This window comes from Orbicella franksi, chromosome 12 (genome assembly GCF_964199315.1).
Source record: "Orbicella franksi chromosome 12, jaOrbFran1.1, whole genome shotgun sequence".
In the NCBI taxonomy this organism is placed as follows: Eukaryota; Metazoa; Cnidaria; class Anthozoa; order Scleractinia; family Merulinidae; genus Orbicella; species Orbicella franksi.
In genome coordinates, this window is record NC_138156.1 from 4566262 (window position 1) to 4585088 (window position 18827).

Consider the following 18827-nt stretch of genomic DNA (forward strand, 5'->3'; position numbering starts at 1 on the left):
CGTTTGTAAGACACCTTCAAAACCTGCCAAAACTCACCAAAAACTCTAACAAGTCAAAGCAAGCGAAACTGCACGTTTTAAGGTAAACCCTCCAGCTATCTGGAAAACTTGAACCAATTAAGTAGCAGAGCAATAAGTGGATGTTATTGTAAACAGTATATTGGCCTGCATAGAGTTGGCAATTTCACTTTGGTCTTGCTCTTCCAGTTAAGTTGTGTACGAGGTGAGTCCTTTACTGTGATCCATCGACATACTTTTCTGGATTTCTTGGTTTTTGGACACAGCCTTAGCGTTTGGTGAGTACGCAGCTGTTAAAAACGAGTTTTTTTGCTCAAGATATAGAAATTCCATCCAGTGTCGAAAACAGTGTGGATAATATTATGTTGTTCGTAATCATCGGCGACTGAAGCGGATGTCCGATCTCTGGTTGATAAATATCAACTGGAACAACTTCTGATCACTTTAGCTTCTACTTTGTGCTACAACTATAGCTAAAACTAAGACACAACAAGTTCACTAACCTCAGACAGGCTACTAAGACTATCGAGGAGGAAGTAAAGTGGTCTTTTTTTGGAAGTAAAGTGTTAGTGTCCCTCACTACTTATAGAAAAGAACACAGAAAGAAAGGTTCCCAAAAAAGCAACTCTCGGAAAGAATGACCACCTTTAATACTCCTCAGAGAGCATTTAATTTCTGGGTTTTTGTAATCAGACGCTTAGATTTAAAGGAAAAGCATCGCACACTCTTTGAATAAATCAGACGCGAACGGGAGTCATCTCATTCAGCTTGATGGCTTTCGGTGCGTCATCGTTGTCCAGTCCAATATCCGTTTATGCTTACTGTACAAAAGTTATGCCTGCTCAGCCATTCAACCATGAACTTAACCATGAACTCAACCATGAACCATGAACTCAACCATGAACCATGAACTCAACAGTGAACTCAACCATGAACTGCAGAGATAAGCCCGAAGAAATAAGTTCGGATTAGGTAACAGACAAAACATTATGCCAAAGAATCCAGAAATTTCGGCCGGAAGTCAAATGGAAAGGTCCGTTTTGGTTCCTTCTAAATTTTTCGTACGGGCGAAAGTTTACATCAAGAGCTTTTGCCTGAAAATATCTTGCACCGAAAATATCTTCCCCCGGAAATATCGCGTCGTCCTGACTAGCTCCAAGGATGGATAGAGAGGATATTACACGATATGAATTTTATGTTCGAGTAGCAAGAATAATATTGTTCTTGCCACGAGAACATAAATTCATATCTTCGAGCTAACTTGTAATGTTCTTTATATTGTATAGACATACTGATGACGGCGTTTTTGACGATTTTCCTAAGATTTCCGACCACTTTTCGAAGATTTCCGAAGATTCTCCAAAACTTGTACGAAGGTCACACGAACATTGCCGAACATTTTCCGAAAATTTCCAAAGATCAGTGAAATCATCGATATCTTCACTGGTGAGGATATGGAAAATACGCCCCCCGAGTCCCGGATGTGGTTTCGTATGAATTTTAAGAGTGGTGTATTTTCCAGTAAAACACTCGTGTCTGTATAATAAAAAGGTTTCTTGGCCGCTGGCAAAACCTTACCCGCCACTTTTTAGTAGATGTTTCCTAACATTTGAAAAAAGTCAAACAAAATAACAGAGAATAATTAATAACAGATGTGCTGATGTGTAAAAATTTAATCACTATGATGCAAAACAGGAAGTGATGAACATTTATTGTGACAGTAGCATGGCAACATAGCAATTCACTGAAGCTTTATTCCAAAGATGGCGAAGATCGTATTAATTGATAAAACGTTTGTAAAAAAAACACCTTCAACCATGAACTCAGCCATGAACCCTGAACTCAACAATGAACTCAACCATGAACTGCAGAGCTGGTCCGGATTAGTAACAGACAATGGCTTTGTTTAAAATTATTGTACTGCGATGGTAAGGAATACTGCATGATTATATATGTTACATTCGTTTTCTAGCTCTCGATTCAGGTCGAGCCAAATGGGACAGAGCGAATCTCGAAAAGAACTTGGTGGGTTGGATCTTGTTCAAGGAGCCAACAATCTGCTTGACTTTCTTGCATTGGTCGATGAACACCCCAGCCTGTTCTCCGGCCCTGTTCTTAAAAATGCTATTAGAAGATATGAGCATCTTTGGCTGCCATTGATAGCTCTTCAGCAACGCATGTATGGGAGAACAAACCTAGCTGCCCCTCTGGACATCGCGTGGGTATGGCACGTGCACGTGCTAGCACCACATCATTACGAGAAAGATTGTGACAACATTGTTTCGGGGTTGGTGGACCACTACCCCGTGACACCACGTCAGAGGCAAGCTGGTCTTTTACGAGCCAAGCGCGTGTGGGAAAAAAGATACCCTTTCGAACCGTTTGAGATCAACCTAGACAAAGATCCATGTCCGGTGCCGCAGCCTTGCAGCACTTGCGGCACAAGAATCGAGTACAATCTTGAAAAAGCCTGCCAACGCCAGTTCAAATTCTACTACCAGGTGTCTCTACCTCATTATCGCGACAACAGATTCCTCAAAGACGCTGTTGATCGATACGTAACCCACCTGCGTCTAAAGCAAAGCAACCCAGATGTATTCTTGGTTCCATGTTACGACTTCGACCTCATCTGGCATGCGCATCAACTACATCCAACTAAATACAAGCAAACTACAACAAAGTGGCTTGGAAGAATACTCAAGCACGACGACTCCGTAACAGACAGGACAACGGGATCGAAGTTGTATGACGCTGCGATAAAAACCAGGGCAATATGGAAGGAAGCAGGCTGCAGTTTAAACAAAGCAGGGGCTATGTACAGAGGTGATCCCCCAGATCCCAAAACGACACATGTAAAGTCGTTTAGTGCCCTTTTTCCGGAGGGAACAGAATATCAAGTTCACATGGTGAAAGCAGAGGTCATAAAGTCTCAGGCAAAACATAAGTCAATTTCGATTCGACTAATGGATCACAGTAACACGTTAGTTTTTTCGCAAGGCTTGAAAAAGACCTCGAAATACTCCACTCCTTTTATCGTGAGCCACGATGGAAGCGCAGGAGTATTTGAAGTGGTAGTTGCACTTTCTGCGACGACAGACCCCATTGGAGAACAGCTAGTGAGCGACCAAGTGGACATTTCAAAATGCTTGAGTGCTTTTAAAGGAAAGGAGGAAAGAAGATTCCCTGATATTGCTTTAGATGTTGACCTTAACGCTGGAAGCTATAGAGTGAGAATCACCATTCGTGTGAATTTTGCAAGATTCCAAGAACCTAGATTTACTCTCGAACCGTGTACGTTCTTTACGCAGTTTGATCATCCACTCAGCATCCTTAGCTGCCCACATTTAACGCTGTCACCAGAAGACATGGCTAGGCCAATTTTGCCGCGTGAGTCGTTTACTCATTGTTTCATAGATTCAAGACGTGGAAACGAATTATTCCACTGCCGAGTCGTCCACTCTAATCAAGGAAACAATCCGTTATCTGCAGTGGAAATCTTGGATCCTGACGAAAACGCTGTGGCAACAGCTCATTTGCTAAGTCCAACTGCGCTACCACATGTAGATGCAACTAAAGACCGGAAGACATGCGCTTTTCTTAACGATGCGTGGGAGGAGAGAGCCATGCTTGTGAGAGGCCAGAAGGATTATGGTGTGTGCATTGGCAAGTGGAAAGAGGTGGAGGCCGCTGATGGGGATGACCCAAACTGCTTTGTGGAGATAAAGTTCTTTAAACTACAACGGCAACATGGTTGGTGCACTGTTAACAAATTCAACGGAGGTTTGTACGAGGTGAATTTCAACATCGGCAGCTTCGTCAGGGTTGACTTAAAGAAAGGTGAAATTACCATTTCTCCATCAGTTTGCCAAGACATACCAGAGATTCTCGCCCTTGCAATGTCAGTGTCAATTCTGTACCTGTTGTGCAAGCCGTACTTTCCAAAAGAATCGAGAGAGTTCTGGCCCTGTTATCATATGCACAGACAGGCTGATCGACTTTCACCGATGATTTTGGCTGCGGGGTACTACAGTACGATGGTGCCTACAAATGCTGCACTGATGTGCTGCACGCCTCGAGGGCTTCGCTATGGTCCAAATTTGAAATACGCAAGTTATGATCTTGACAAGGAGTTTGGCTTTGAAACTGAAGACGGAAGAAGAAGAAGAAATCTGATACGACAAGCAGAAGAGCTAAGAAAGGAAGAGGAAGAGGAGAAGAGAAAAGAGGAGAAGGAAAAAGAAGTGAAGGAAGAAAAAGAGAAGCAAAGAAAGAGGAAACAAGAAAGGGAATGGAAAAAGAGAGTAGAAAAGGAGAGAAGAGAGAAGGAGAAGGAGTTGAGAAGAAAGCAAAAGGCAGAAGAGAGAAGAAAGCAGGAGGAGGAAAGAGAGAGAAGAGCGGAAGCAGTGAGCTCTGACGATTACGGAGGCTGTGGAGGCTGTGGAGGCTGTGGAGGATGCGGGGGATGTGGAGGTTGAACAAGATGCCTCGATTGAGGGAGGGGCACCAAAACCCACAACTACTACTGCTGCTCAGGACTACTTTTAATTATTACACAATAGGATCCCCAAAACTGATAAACTGTTTGACCTTATGCGTTGCATTAAAGGCTCCAGCTTCATCGTTTTCCTTTTTTGGCAATCCACGCGGCCAGAATAACAAGAACAAGAACTCCAACAGACCAAGCGCCTTACATTTCACCTTATGAAACAGGCGTGAGAAACGGCGTCCTTGAACTCAACCTCGTTCCCAGGGTCCTCTCTTCCTCGAGTAAGAGAAAGGATCATAAGAACGAGGCTGCCTTGGACTCTGCGAAAGCAATAGCCCCTTTTGCTCATTTGCATTACAATAAAATCCAGCATGTATGTGAGGTAATTTCGGGCTATTTTGTAGTTTTAGCCCGAAATTGCCTCGCATCCACGTTGGATTACATCGTAATGCAAATGAGAAAAATTAACCGTGAAAAGGGCTATTATTCATAAAAATGCAAAAGTATATATTTCTTTTTTCTGGCACCACCCTTACTAAACTTTTCAATGCCAACATAGAAAAGGGAAATAATTTATTGGCTGGCATAGAGACGCGGTGGAACGATGCCAGCATCAAAGAGTAATGAAAGGAAGGAAATTAGAAACAACAGGCCGATTATGGTACTGCCGGTTGTGGACAACACATTTGAAAAATTACAGTCTAAAGTAATTAACCATTAAACCTAAATTGAGTTCTCCAGGGCTTGTCGGCTGAAAGAAGGAACTGATAATCAGTGTGAGAACAACAAGACTAGTTGAAAACTGGAAAAGAGATTTGGACTGCAAAAAAGTCGCGGAACATGAGCACAGAATTTACTCTCTTTGTCCACCACAAAACTGCAAACATATCGCTTTTGTAACAACGCCTTAATTAAACTTAGCTCAACCGTTTTCAAAAAAAGAACAGAGTTAGGTTAGAAGCAACTACAAGTCAGTAGAGGAACCATAGTTAATAAACGGAAATGGTCAAAGAAGTAAACAACTAGGCTATGATTTATATTGTATTTTGCTAGGTTTTGTGCAGGGCCAACCCCAAAATAGCCAACAAAAATATACAAGGAACTTTGCAATGTTTCTTAACCATTTCCCTCTGTTAACTATAGAGGAATGTAGAAAGGGGTTGTCTGCAGGGATCTACATTTTCCCCTTTTGTTGAATATATATTATCAATCGAAAATGATCTCCATCAGGTGACCAAAGAAACTGGCCTCTCAATGTAAGCTGAAGACCATCAAACATTTACATCGGATCATTCAGGCACGAGAATGGAAGATAACATATTGCAAGGTGGAAACAAAACAGTACAATTAAAGAAAATCTACTTCTAGTTAATGCTCAATAATTAGAGATATCTATGGCTTGATAGTTGACAAGGACGCAGCCCAAGTCAACTATTACGCAAAGAAATCTCGAGCCAATAATCTAAACGTTATAGTACAAATCTACTAGTCGTTCAAAATTTTATCTAAATCCTCTTCACAGACACTTCGAAAACGCCAAGAAGCGGCCGTCATTTTGTTAACAACTACACACTGCTAGGCTACTCGCTATCTACAACAGAATAGATAGTGAGTAACGTAACCAATCAGAGAACAGCATTCGTGATAGATTGAACACTAGTAAATTTATACTAATAATATCAGTCAATGGTACTCAGTCAGAGGAACAACACATGGCATGAACATGCAAATACCATTTTTACAATAACTACAGAAATTCTCGCGCGCTCATTGACTAAACTTCATTGCCAATATGCGAACAGACAGATGAATTTACAATTTATGTGACGCGTCAACGAACGAGAGCGGACAATTTGACAATTTGTTATTGTAAAAGTCTGTGGATCCACGAGGCGATAGCCGAGTGGATCCACAGCTACTTTGATAATGTTATGACCAAATTCATGATCAATAAGATAGATAGATAGACAGACAGACAGACAGACAGACAGATAGATAGATAGATAGAGAGAGAGAGAGAGAGATAGATAGATAGATAGATAGATAGATAGATAGATAGATAGATAGATAGATAGATAGATAGATAGATAGATAGATAGATAGATAGATAGATAGATAGATAGATAGATAGATAGATAGATAGATAGATAGATAGATAACAAGACAGGCGTATGAAAAGCGGACGTCAATTTGTTAAACTCCAGGTAATTTTCGCACGTACTAAATTTCGCGATTTTCACGTTTTAATAGACCATTTCCGAGTTGCCTTATGCCTCTATGTCAAAATGAGTCTTCGCGCGAAACCATTCATATGAAAATGTGTTCCGCCTACAGGTTCATTTTCATGCAAATCAAACTCATTTTCAAATGAAAGGTTTTGCACGAGAACTCGGTTTGAAACAGAGGCACAAGGTAACTCGGAAATGGCCTATTAGTATGATTTTTGCACAAGCAAGTGTTAGGAATTTTTAAGAATTACATCTCGTATAGCATAATTAAGCATGTATATATTTGGCATAATTCAGCATGTTGTATTTTAAGAATAACTTTTTTAAGCTTTATTTTAAATATTGCATTTTTTTCATAATTTTTAATCTGGTAGGTCATCTAACAAAAAAATAGAAAATTACATTTAGTGTCGTCATTTGATGTGTTTAAGCCGTTTTCAAATTTCTCCGGCATAGTGTGGACGCAGGGTATAGTGTGGTCCCTAGTGTGGACGGGCTTTAGTGACTGCTTTGAAAATACAATAAAACATTTTATTACAGGAATTTCCAAGATCCTAACTATTTACAAAGATCCGAGACGAGCCGCTGGTGTCTTAGAAAAAACTCCTTGTTTGCTGCTGAACTGCAAACAACCAAATCTATAATCAAGGTTTCCGCATATCTCTCGAGGACGCAGGAATATTCCACTGCGGCTTGTGTTTTTCTGTTCTGACCTACACTGTAGGAAGAGGTTTGTCGGTCGAAGAAAAGAATTCAAAGCTGTAAAGTGGTAGAGGAGCCTGTGATCCCATTGTAGATATACGTGTTATTAAACGGTACAAACTGATGTGTTACAAGCTTCACGATTTCCTGGGCTGCTGCGCCTGAAAAGGACAAGCAGTCTAAGATACCTAAATGCAACAAAAGTTTTACTTTAAAACTACATCCTTTGCATAAAAACGTCCGATTTTCGAGCTAGGGCTGAATCTACACTGAAATATCCTTAATTGTTTGTTCACTTGTAGCGTAAGTCTGACTTAATTGCACTCGCATTCATACGTGTAGCCATACTAATTACCTCCAATAAAAGCGGCAACAGAATGCAATTCACTGGCTCCATATCGGCACCTGAAACCGAGAGATGAAATTACTATCTTTAGCGTACAGCGATCTTATTATCGCTAAGTTTATTGCTAAATAAATTACTATACTCACATTTCATGAACGTACTCCTCCTTCACATCCGCGCTCACTGACCACTCCTGAAGCAAAGAGCTTAGGCAACTCTGAAAATAAAATCAAAGAGTGTTAGCGAAGTGCACTGTATAAGCGATTGTTGACTATCTTTGAATCAGGTGTGGAAGACTCGGGGAGGTGGGACGAATCAATTAAAAGTTGGGGAGGGAGTGGGATGAGACAACTTCACCAATCACTTGCCAATAGTCCTTTTCACGGTTAATTTTTCTCATTTGCATTACAATGTAATCCAACGTGGATGCGAGGCAATTTCGGGCTAAAACTACAAAATAGCCCGAAATTGCCTCGCATACATGCTAGATTTTATTGAAATGCAAATGAGCAAAGGTAACCGTGAAAAGAGCCATTGATACAACTATGGAAGCCACGAGAATAATTGCAAACCAAACCGTGACATTAGCAAGTAGTGTTCAGTAGGTAAGGTAAAGTCTGCATACCAAGTGGCCCGTCAGGCCGGCGCCTATCTCAGGTTTCTATAGCATGAAGCGACTAGGAATGTTTTTACCAGTCCACATGGATGGGATGCTAGTCCATCGCAGGGTTACCCCCAGCACTAAGTTCGCCGGTACCTATTTATACACTTGGGTGGAGAGAGGCACTGTGAGAGTGAAGTATCTTGCCCAAAAAGACAACGCAATGTCCCCGGCCAGGACTCGAGCCCGGACTACTTGATCTGGAGATGAGCGCACTAACCATGAGGCCACCGCACCTCCACCTGCTCAGTAGTATAGTTAAATATTAATCACGTTGACTACTGCGCAGGTCACAAGCCAACGCACCTTTAACTTAACAACATCAGCCTCTACTTGTTCATCGAAATATCCTGAAAAAAGTAAAAAGTGCCGCGACTTCAGTTATTGATTCTTCTCCCTTAAAACTATGCAATTAGATACAGAATCCCCAACGAGGAAGGAACGTTAAGAATGGGGAAGGTTTTGTTGGACTAAGGACAACGACAAAGTCAGCAAAAATCTACCTTTCAGGTAAAAGCATTCGTCCTTTTAACAGTGATCGCGGTACAACATCAGTACTGGCCCAGTACCGCATTAATACCATAGCATTACTGTATCATGTTGTACCGACGTCTCACCAATGTCACGGCAGTGTCTTTTGCACTTTGACGGAAACAGTGGTACAAATGCAGAAAAAAATATCTCCGTTGATGTTTGATTCGTTTTTTAATACATACCTGGATATCGGTGATATTGCGTATAAAATCTATCCACTGCTTTTAACAAGATATAGAATACAACATTGCTGTCTGGATCATCAAGAAAACCACCTGATGAATAAAAAAATTCAATATAATATTTAACAAAAACACTTAGACATGGTCAGATCTAACTTGAAATGATTAGCACCAAACGTTTTACATTTCAGTTCTTTTCTTAAATCAAGTCAGCAGTGATTTGAACGCATTTACCACCAACCCGATGGTGAAAAATGGAATTTATAAAAAATGTATTTTTTTGATGGCAGTTGGTTGTTTAGGTCCCAGGCACCAACGGCAGCGGTTTGCAAATACATTAGTTCTTACCCTGCGATTCAGTGCTTGCGGGTATCGGAGGCCTACATCAAATACTAATAACTACCATTTTAACTTGAATGGTTCCCCGCTGGTTAGTCACTTTTAATCCTAACAATAACTCAAAGACAACGTACCTAATTCATTTGCCTTGGCAACTGAAGGCTCGCATTCCTCCGCCAATGACCGACCTCGGACTAACCTCAAAAAGGACGCATTTTTACCTGCAAAAACAAAACAAGTTGACAATTAAAAGGCCTGATGATCTAAATGCAACGAAAACTGCTCTTTCCCCGAAAAAGGATGTGTTTTATCAGTAACGAACGCTTTGAGAAACACAAAGCTTCTGTGATCAATGGAAGCACAATGGTAAGAAGGTCACGGAAAGTTACAACGTTGTTTATACTTACAGAAAAGCCTAATTTCAGAATCTGGAATGGTGTCCGTTGACTACAAAACAAAGGATGCATAAGTGAATAAACAAACAAACAAACAAACAAAAGTAGTCTTCTGCTATGTTCATGCAAAAGCTTGTTAAAAAGGGCCTTGAGGTGAGCCCAACTATCACCTCTGGCAATACTAGAAATTCTTTAGACACAACAATAGAAACTGACACTGGTCAATTATAAAAATAGTACACCTTATAACAAGGAAAGCAAAACAAAATGCAAAAACGAAACAAAACAATCCAAAACATGCCGAAGCAAAACAAACTTATACAGTACTGAAAACAAAAAAAATGCTTTTATTGGAAATCTCGGTACGTACTCAACATGCAGAGAAAGGTATCTTTGATAACAACCATAAAGCTCAATTTTCAATCAACTGAAAGATTTCAAACAACAGACCTTTCCCAAATCAAGTAGTATTCTATGCACTCTTTGAGTTACTGCAGCAATGTCTTTTCTTGCTTGGTCTTGATATCTGGATAATTGGACAAGACACAAATTGTTGAAGTACCTCTCAATTATTTGACCTTCAGCATTTTTCTATTTTGTCCTCCAGTCTTCTCCAAGCCTAAGCTTTGAATCGATAATACAAAACAAAGGGCACAACTGGAAATTGGCATAGGGAGTGGAGTTAAGATGGAAGATAGGGTAGGGGGAAATAATGAGGCAGGGAGGGAGAGGGGGAAGGGGGGGATGGAGGGGGAAGGAGGGGGGAGGAGGGGAGGGGGATGGAGGGGGATGATGGAAAGATCTTCCCCTCCTTGTGCCTTTTGCTCAGACTGGGTTGCAGATCCTAATCACATATTCTTTAGTGGACTACAAGATGAAAGCTTTGTTTCAAATACTACACAAATACCACCAAGTTACACAAAGACACTAGAAATCACTGAGAAAGCGAAATACATGTAACACACATTTTCACATCTTCTAAATTATCTCAAAGGTCATTTAAAACACTTACAGATTTTGAAGCTCAATGTATCTTTTTGAATCTGCTGTCATATCTGGAATTGATCCTCTTAAAGGAAGGGCTCCTTAGAACAATAAATTGTCAGTTTTAAACAACAGTGTTCTGACACTATAGAACTGATAGAACTACAAACTATGTCAAGTACGAACCAGGCTAATAAGTGAAAGAATGAACAAACAAATAAAAAAACTGAATAAATGAATAAACAAAGAGACGAATGATTGAACACAAAAATGTTTAAAGGAACAATAGAGGAATAAAGGAAAAAAAACATTTGAACGAATAAATGAATGAAGGGAAGAACAAACAGATGAAGAAACAAATAAGCAAAGGAGACTAACAGACAAACTTACCTTCCCCCTCAGTTTCTACATATTCTTTCATTGCCTTTGCTAAAATCCAGAAGGAACTACTCTAAAGAGGATAAAGATAAGGTAATACACTGAGTTAACACTGATTTCAGTTCCAAATTCAAAACATAAATTCTCCTCCTCTGAGAATATGTCAGTCAATGAAGAATTGTCTCTGCAGTTGCTGACAAATCCCAGAAAACGTAATTAAGTTATTCTGATGAGAAAACCTGAAACTCCTGTCAACTATAGAAATGTTTATTTTCTATTTCATGTAAATGAACAAAGGATTTAAAGAAAATTTCATACTTACAGATTCAATAATATTACTACACGCATCATCAGAAAAAATTTGAGAAATGTCACTAGGTATCTGTTAATACAACAAAATGTTAATAAAGTGATTAGTCATGTACATTAAAAATGAAAGTTCATGTGAGAGAAGGTAGGGGTGAGTGTTGTCCTGGATGCAAGAGCTGCCTGCCGCACTCATTGCCAGTACTCCGGGCTTGTGTCAGCAAGTGGCACAAGAGGCACAGTAACAAGTACCTACGTCAAGCTCCCACAGTACTTATCTTACCTTAGTAGGAACAAGAGCCGAGTTCACCGCTTTAATGGCCTCGTCAAAGTTCTCCTCCTCTTCAGGCACACCATCTTTGTTGACTAAAATTCCTGACAAGGCAGAAAACATTGGACAGAATACAGCTGTAATCACACTTAGATATGTGGAATCTTCAAGACATGCCAGTTCACATTAAAGGTTTCAAAAATTGAATGCTCATTATTTGTTCATTTCAAATTGGCCATTTTCAAGTGCTTCTTGTATGTACATGTACCTTAGTTTCAAAACGAATCAAGGTGAAAAAACTGCATGTGTTTTAACACAGACACAAAACAATAAAAACTTGTTCAGAATGCATTCTAGAAAACAGCAAAAGATCTCTCAGAATACCTAGCATCGTACACAGATCTCCTTTGGGCTTGTCATGCAGTCATCCCTCCCACATAGGAAGGGGGGCATGACCAGCCATAATGACATCTGTGTAAAGAGTTATCAGAAACCCTGTCATCTCTGCAATATACTAACCTCCTCTTAGCATTTGTTTAAGCAAGTCTTTTTCTTTGTAATTTTGTGGTGGTCTACCATTATGCTGTTAAGAAAATAAGGAATAGAAGATAATCAGGAGACCAGGGTGGCAAGGGTGGCAAATGTGGCCAGAGTGACAAGGGTGCTGAGTGTGGCGAAAGTGGCAAGGGTAGCCAGGGTGCTGAAGATGTTGAGGGAGGCAAGGGTGGCAAGGGCAGTGAGGGCGACAATGGTGGAGGGGGCAGCCAGGGTGGCCAGACAAGTGAGGGTGTCAAGGAACCAAAGAGCAACAAGACTGCCAACAGCAGCCAGAATGGCAAGGGTGGTTAAAATAAACAGGGATGCCAGGTTGGTTAGGGTGGAAAGGGTGGTGAACTGGCCACACTAGAAAGGGTGACCGGGGTTGCCAGCTGAGGGTGGCAGTGACAAGGGTGGCAAGGGTGGGGGGTGGGGGGTGGTGAAATGTGCCAGAGATGTGAGGGTGGGGAGGGTTACAAATGTGATCAGGGTGACAAAGGTGGCCAAGAAGGCTATGGTGGCAAAAATGGTCAGTGTGGCATTTCCATTTTGCAAATGAACAGTGTAGTATGATTAAGCAATGGTGTTATCACTATGGCAATATATTATTGTAATTTCTCATACACATGGCAAAAGAAAGAAACATAATAATTAATATTTCTTTCTCTTGCCATGTGTATTATACACTACAGTGCATGTTAAGACTCACCTCTTCTTTCCATTTGTTTAAATACTTTAACAACAATACCACATAAGGTGTGTGTCCATGTTCCTAGACAAAAAAGCACAGCAAAATTCCTATTACCATGGATGAACAAACGTACCATTGACGAGGATATGTTAGAATATCAGCATCTTAACATCATACTGACATTCTAAAATATGTACACTTGTCACAATGCTTATGTGCTAACGTGGTACAATATTTGGTACTAAATACATGGTAAATCTATTAATTTAAAATATATTTGTGTGACCTACAGTAGAAATAAATATTGCCTTCTCTTGTCTTGATAACCAGTTGTTTTTGTTGTATGTTTTTTTCAGGGATAAACCAAACGACTGATAATGATAATTTTTTTTTTACCTGTTTTGTCATGGTATGAAGATCTAAGGCATCAACATATTCCACAAGGCCAGGGAATGGTCTGTCTAATCTGAGATCAGGATGTGCATTATCAGGGTGTGATTCAACAACTGCAGGAAATAACAGAATTACAGTAAAATATTGATAAAACTGATATCAAATTTTACGATAATGAACATTTTTGCAGATTCATTTAAGTATTCCAGTGATAGTGCTTCCTAATACTGAGCAAAAGATCGTAGATTCAACACTTGTTAGGTAGACCTAGCGGCACTCAGGCTGTTGCCGAGTACATGAATGTTGATGCTTACCACAGTGCTCTTGTAGCACAATTCTCATGCAACCAATGAAGCCATATGAGCGGCATACTAATAAAGGAATGTTGCTTGACCATAGCAATGAACCAAGTTTTAACAAAGTTCTGAAAATAAAAGATAAACTTTTTGATATTCATAAAAAATGTGTTAATTTTTTGTTGATAAAAAATACCCCATAACTTTAAAAAGCTTACAGGGACAACAACCATCATCCCACCTGACTAACCCCCACCCATCCCCTCCCCACCTCCTAAAAAGCCCAACAGATATAAACCAGATTAATTACTAGCTTCCATCACTAAAAGTAATGCATCCTTAGTTAATGTGTTACAACTTACTCTTCAGGCAGTTGTGTAGCTATGACAACAGTAAATGACTTGAAGAATTCACTGTTTTCTCTTAATAGGCATTCCGTTGTCTAACAGAAAGAACCACAAATTTTAATAGTTAATTAATAGGCCATTCATCAGGTTCAAACTACACCAATGCTATATTTTAAGGATGTCAGCACACATAAAAAAAACCCACCAACTTGACTCATCATACATTCTCTTCATAAATCTTTTGTAAATTGAATCAACATAAATTTGACTTTTGGATCAACTCAGTCTGTTTCAACAGGTCCACTTGGATAGAGGAAGAAAATTAAAAATTAAAAGTGAATTGTGTCATTATAATGAACTCATCACTTCTGTACTGTGAGGAATTTTTAATAACAGCCTTTTGACTTCTTGTGTAACAAAATAATGTTCATTCAAGTTCACGTAACTAAGGGATTTTCTCATTTCAGTATGTTATATTAGACACATTACCTGTACGTTTATTGTACTTATTCATCTGAAAGGTGTGAACTACAGTTGGTTCATAGAATTTTTCGATTGATATTAATTTAAAGTAGCTATTAATGAACAGAGGTTACTATTAATAATTCTTTTTTTCCCTTTTCATGGATGGAGTACAATGAAAATAATTATGTTCTCATACACTACCTCCTCTATGAAATCTCCTGAAACATCTGAATTTAATTCAAGAAGAAACTCAGTGGTACATTCAGCACGAGACTAACAAAAGAAAAAGTTTATCAAATCATAAAAAAAGAAAGAATATTGCCTAGCCCTACTCTTGCCTTCAGGCACCAACTCTCTCAAGCCTTGAAAAGAGGATCATTAAATATATTCCAAATGTACATGGAAAAAGAAAACACAATCATGGTTATTCCTCATGGTACTGGTCCATTAGTTCTTAAGAAAACTATAATTATATGAGAAACTGCCTTAAATGCCAAAGACCTCTTGTACACGGATATACAAGATGTGGTTTTTAAATTTATGGTGATACTTTCTTCCACTTGCTAACAATTATTATTACCAGAATCAATCTGACTGCGTTTATATATAACTGTAGTTCAGTACTGTACCGCATATACCTGGATTTGCAAGCTGTTTAAGAATTCTTTAATGGTTGCTGTAAAAATTAAACATTGATGAAACAAAATTGATTCCCTTACCTTTCCAATACTGTCTTTGTTCAAAAAGAAGCTGCAACAGAGAATACGTTGCAGCAATAATTCACAAGAATACCAAATGAATCAATAGGATCTTTTACAACAGATAAGTGTAGGAAGCAAATCAATCATTACCACATTAGTCTTCTTTAGGAGTTAAATTCAAATTTTCGGACGAGCAACCCTGACCTTCACATATGGTAGTTCCCCCCTCCCAGGGTTCCAAATGTCTAACAGGAAGTGACCCAGTGAAGGAGTGAAGGAGTGAAGGAGTGATGGAGTGAAATCTACTTGGAAAATATAAATATTTTCCAAGTTAAAAATGGCTGACAGAGCTTTTGTTCAAGCCAGAATAAAGTAGCTGTAATAACAAGGTGGCCGTATTAACGGGGTGGCTGTAAGGTGGGTTCCACTACACTCATATGTAGGGTGCAGTATGACTGCTCATTCAAGAGGAGAGAAATTGGTGGCTAGCTGCAATGTCAGTTGGCATATTGTGACTGTCAGAAACTGAATGCTCTCAGCTGTGAGCAGATCTTGGCCAGTCCTGTTTCAGCATTTAAATTACAACATTTAGAGAGGAAGCCACATCAGCCTTAGGTGGTTTTCATGCAGGTGCTCTATCCTGGTCGAATTGGAATAATTTGGGGTGTTGGTTTTTGGGGAGGGAGGAAAACCGTGAAAACCCTTGGAGCACCGCGAGAACCAACAGCAAGCTCAACCCACATATGACATCAGGCTGGAGTTGACCCTGGGCCACATTGGTGGGAGGTGAGCGCTCTTACCACTGAGCCATCCCTTCTTCCCTGCTCCCCAGGATTTGAAGAGAGGGTGTCCAAAATGTGCTAAAGGACAGCTCAAATGAACAATTTATAAAGCAACATGTGAAAAATGAAACAGCTTTCTTGTAGGACACCTAGACACCCATCTAGCTAGAAGTCTGCGTTACATATGTTCTGTTATAACAGCGCCGTGGTATTGTCGTGTTAACCAATGCCAAGGATGCATGTACTGTGCACTGTTTTTGCTGTGTTCACTAGCACAGGCTCTGCAGCTATTTAGCTGTGTAGGAGATTGAGTGATAGCTGGTGTAGAGACACTATGTTCCACTTAATTTACATATACTCACTTATTACCAACATCTTCCCCAGTAACTTTCTGACCATCCACAATAGTGAATGATCCTATACCTGAAAACCGAAAAAGGTTCAACTGAATGAAAATTGGGAAAGAAAGAAAATGATATGTCTGCCTTTGTGCAAGGGATTAAGTGTTCCAGACACTTCACTTTGAGCTGACTAGGAGGTCATTAAATGAAAATTCATGTGAGCAGAACACTACCTGGAAGAATAAGGTTTTTTAAAATTTCAGTACCAGTGGCTGATGCATTTATTAAGCAAATCTTAGCTCCTTCTAAAGCTTCTTGCCCATGATCTCCCCATAACCTAAAAGAAAATTAAAAACATCTCTTAATATAAATTATAGATAAATATGTACATGTAAGAAATAGGATTTTTTTCAAGTTAAACAATTAATTAATAATTCTCTTTACCCTTGTGGTCATCCAATCCTGATTTCCGATTTACACCTGCTCTAAGCGCTACATGCATAGGTAACACCTTTTGACCATCTCTTGACATGCTATCTTTTGACAAGTTATATAAGTAAAGGGCTGAAAGACTGTTTAACTGTGAAACTGGCAATTTTTCCAGTTATTAGTGGAAAGAAATGACAAACAAAATAATAATTACTGACCCCAAATGGCTGAAGAAGATTGTGGACTTCGCATGTTTCCTGATTTAAGGGTTAAATCAAACAATTTGAGTGTAATCAATCAGCTCTCAATAGTGACTTCCCATAGCATTGGACCGCAACCGCATTAAATATTCACAGAAGAATTTCTTGATACTTCTAACCTTAGCTTGATGTCAAATAAATCCATCTTTCGGGACTAAAAGATGAGTTCGACCGTAAAGAAGTCAGTTGGTAGGCCAGGTTACATATAGTATGTTGAGAGATGGCACGTGGAAAGATGTCACCTATGCACGTAATGCTGAAAGTGGGTGTAAACAAACTAAAGACACTAAAGGACTTACAACTTGTGTTTATTTTTGGATAATCAACTTTTTTGACACAAACCTGGGAATACTTCAAGGAGTGACAAAATTATGGAGACACGTCAAGTTTAAACTTGAAGTGTTACTTTCAAGTTCCTCTGACAAACTTTACCCTCTCTGTCCCAAACAGTGTTAGATTTTCCTCTCTCTGAGAGTGAGCAGAATATACAGCATCTGCATGACACAGGGGTTGCTTAACATTTCCAGCAGGAAGGTGACTGGTTTTCACAGGCAGGCAAAACTTTTTGACCTGAATGTCTTTATAAGAAAAATCATCCTCACAGGACCAGGGGTATAGGCAATAAAAAATTCATGGAAGACGGGAGAATGGAGGGTTGGGAAGTGGCACCTTCCCAAGGTGGTGGCGTTCAGGAGAAAGGTTTTGTTACAACATTGCATAATATTTTGCAAAAGAAAAAGCAAGAGCTGGGAAACCCAAAGGAAGGGGAAAGAAGTTGGGAGTAAAAGACTACCCTGCCCTTCCTCTCCCCAAAAACAGTGTGGCTATGCCCTTTCCCCTCCCCCACAGCAGGTGTGGTTATGGATTTCAGCGGGATTAAGTAAAATGAACATTAACCAGTCAGGAAAATTGTGGAAAGGAAAATAAAAAGAACGAAAAAAAAAATACAAAATAAACCAAGCAAATGCTGTAGTAACGAAAAAAAAAAAATTAAGGCTTTAAAAAGATTGCTGCTGTCAGATAGAGATCGATCGACAAATAAGCTCATACTGTCATCAGCTGATGTACTGTTATATGAGTGTGCAGGCTACCAAACGTTCTGTACCACATATCCCCGACTCCGTGGAGTAGCCAACTCAAGATCACAATAAACTGTGTAAACTGCCAGCTTCCGTCTTCAACCGCCGATCAGTTCTCAAAGGTTTCAACCACCCGAGAGGAGTCATAACAGAGAAGAGAGCGACCTTCTGCGCGTTCCGCTTGTTCCTGCGTTCTTGATAAAATGGATTTTATGGGATTACATTGTGCATCTGTTTCCCTTACCTCAGCTGGCGATCATACTTTTTGTTTTTATCCAAAGCTACCTTTGACATTTTCTGTTTTCTTGGAGATTCCGGTGGGCCGGCAGCTTTCCTTTTCATTGCGCATGGGTACTGCTGTCAAATGCCCGCAGTAATCCGCAGTCAATGTACAGCAGCGTTACGCCATCTTCGGGATTCTTCGGTCCCTTTCGACAGTTGTCGCATGGTTTCGGGTTGATTTCAAGAATACGGAGCAGGGGCCCGTTTCTCGAAAGCCCCGAAAACTTTTCGGGCCCGTAAAGCCACAGCAAAATCTCGAACCTTACGATTACAGAGCTGTTTTATTCACGTATTCTTAATATGAAGAGAAGGTTCCTTCATACAAGAAGTTTCAGGCGCATGCACTTCTCTGGTTTTAGATTCAGATGGACTAAAAATGGAAAAGTTTCCGAAA

General features: G+C 39.8%; 2 protein-coding genes across 3 annotated transcripts; one reads left to right on the forward strand and one right to left on the reverse strand.

The window, feature by feature from the left end:
• Positions 1 to 926: 926 nt before the first annotated feature.
• LOC145463748 (uncharacterized) lies at positions 927 to 4577 on the forward strand. The gene has a single exon (XM_081447535.1). It carries the CDS (start codon positions 1971 to 1973, stop codon positions 4491 to 4493), a length of 2523 nt encoding a protein of 840 aa, XP_081303661.1. The 5' UTR covers positions 927 to 1970; the 3' UTR covers positions 4494 to 4577.
• A 2668-nt stretch (positions 4578 to 7245) lies between these two features.
• LOC145463752 (NEDD8-activating enzyme E1 regulatory subunit-like) lies at positions 7246 to 18579 on the reverse strand. 2 transcript variants are annotated; one of them, XM_081447540.1, is made up of 22 exons: positions 18396 to 18579; positions 16617 to 16720; positions 16405 to 16465; positions 15279 to 15309; positions 14761 to 14832; positions 14110 to 14189; positions 13766 to 13875; positions 13455 to 13564; positions 13077 to 13139; positions 12350 to 12413; positions 11843 to 11934; positions 11576 to 11635; positions 11266 to 11326; positions 10904 to 10976; positions 10342 to 10417; positions 9904 to 9943; positions 9631 to 9717; positions 9158 to 9250; positions 8748 to 8791; positions 7927 to 7997; positions 7790 to 7839; positions 7246 to 7595 (listed from the first exon to the last, which is right to left on the reverse strand). In XM_081447540.1, exons 1-22 carry the CDS (start codon positions 18491 to 18493, stop codon positions 7486 to 7488), a joined length of 1650 nt encoding a protein of 549 aa, XP_081303666.1. In that variant the 5' UTR covers positions 18494 to 18579; the 3' UTR covers positions 7246 to 7485. The 2 variants fall into 2 exon arrangements, 1 of the variants encoding a protein (XP_081303666.1); XR_014041357.1 differs by lacking the exons at positions 7246 to 7595; positions 7790 to 7839 and having other exon boundaries at positions 8406 to 8791.
• Positions 18580 to 18827: the final 248 nt, after the last annotated feature.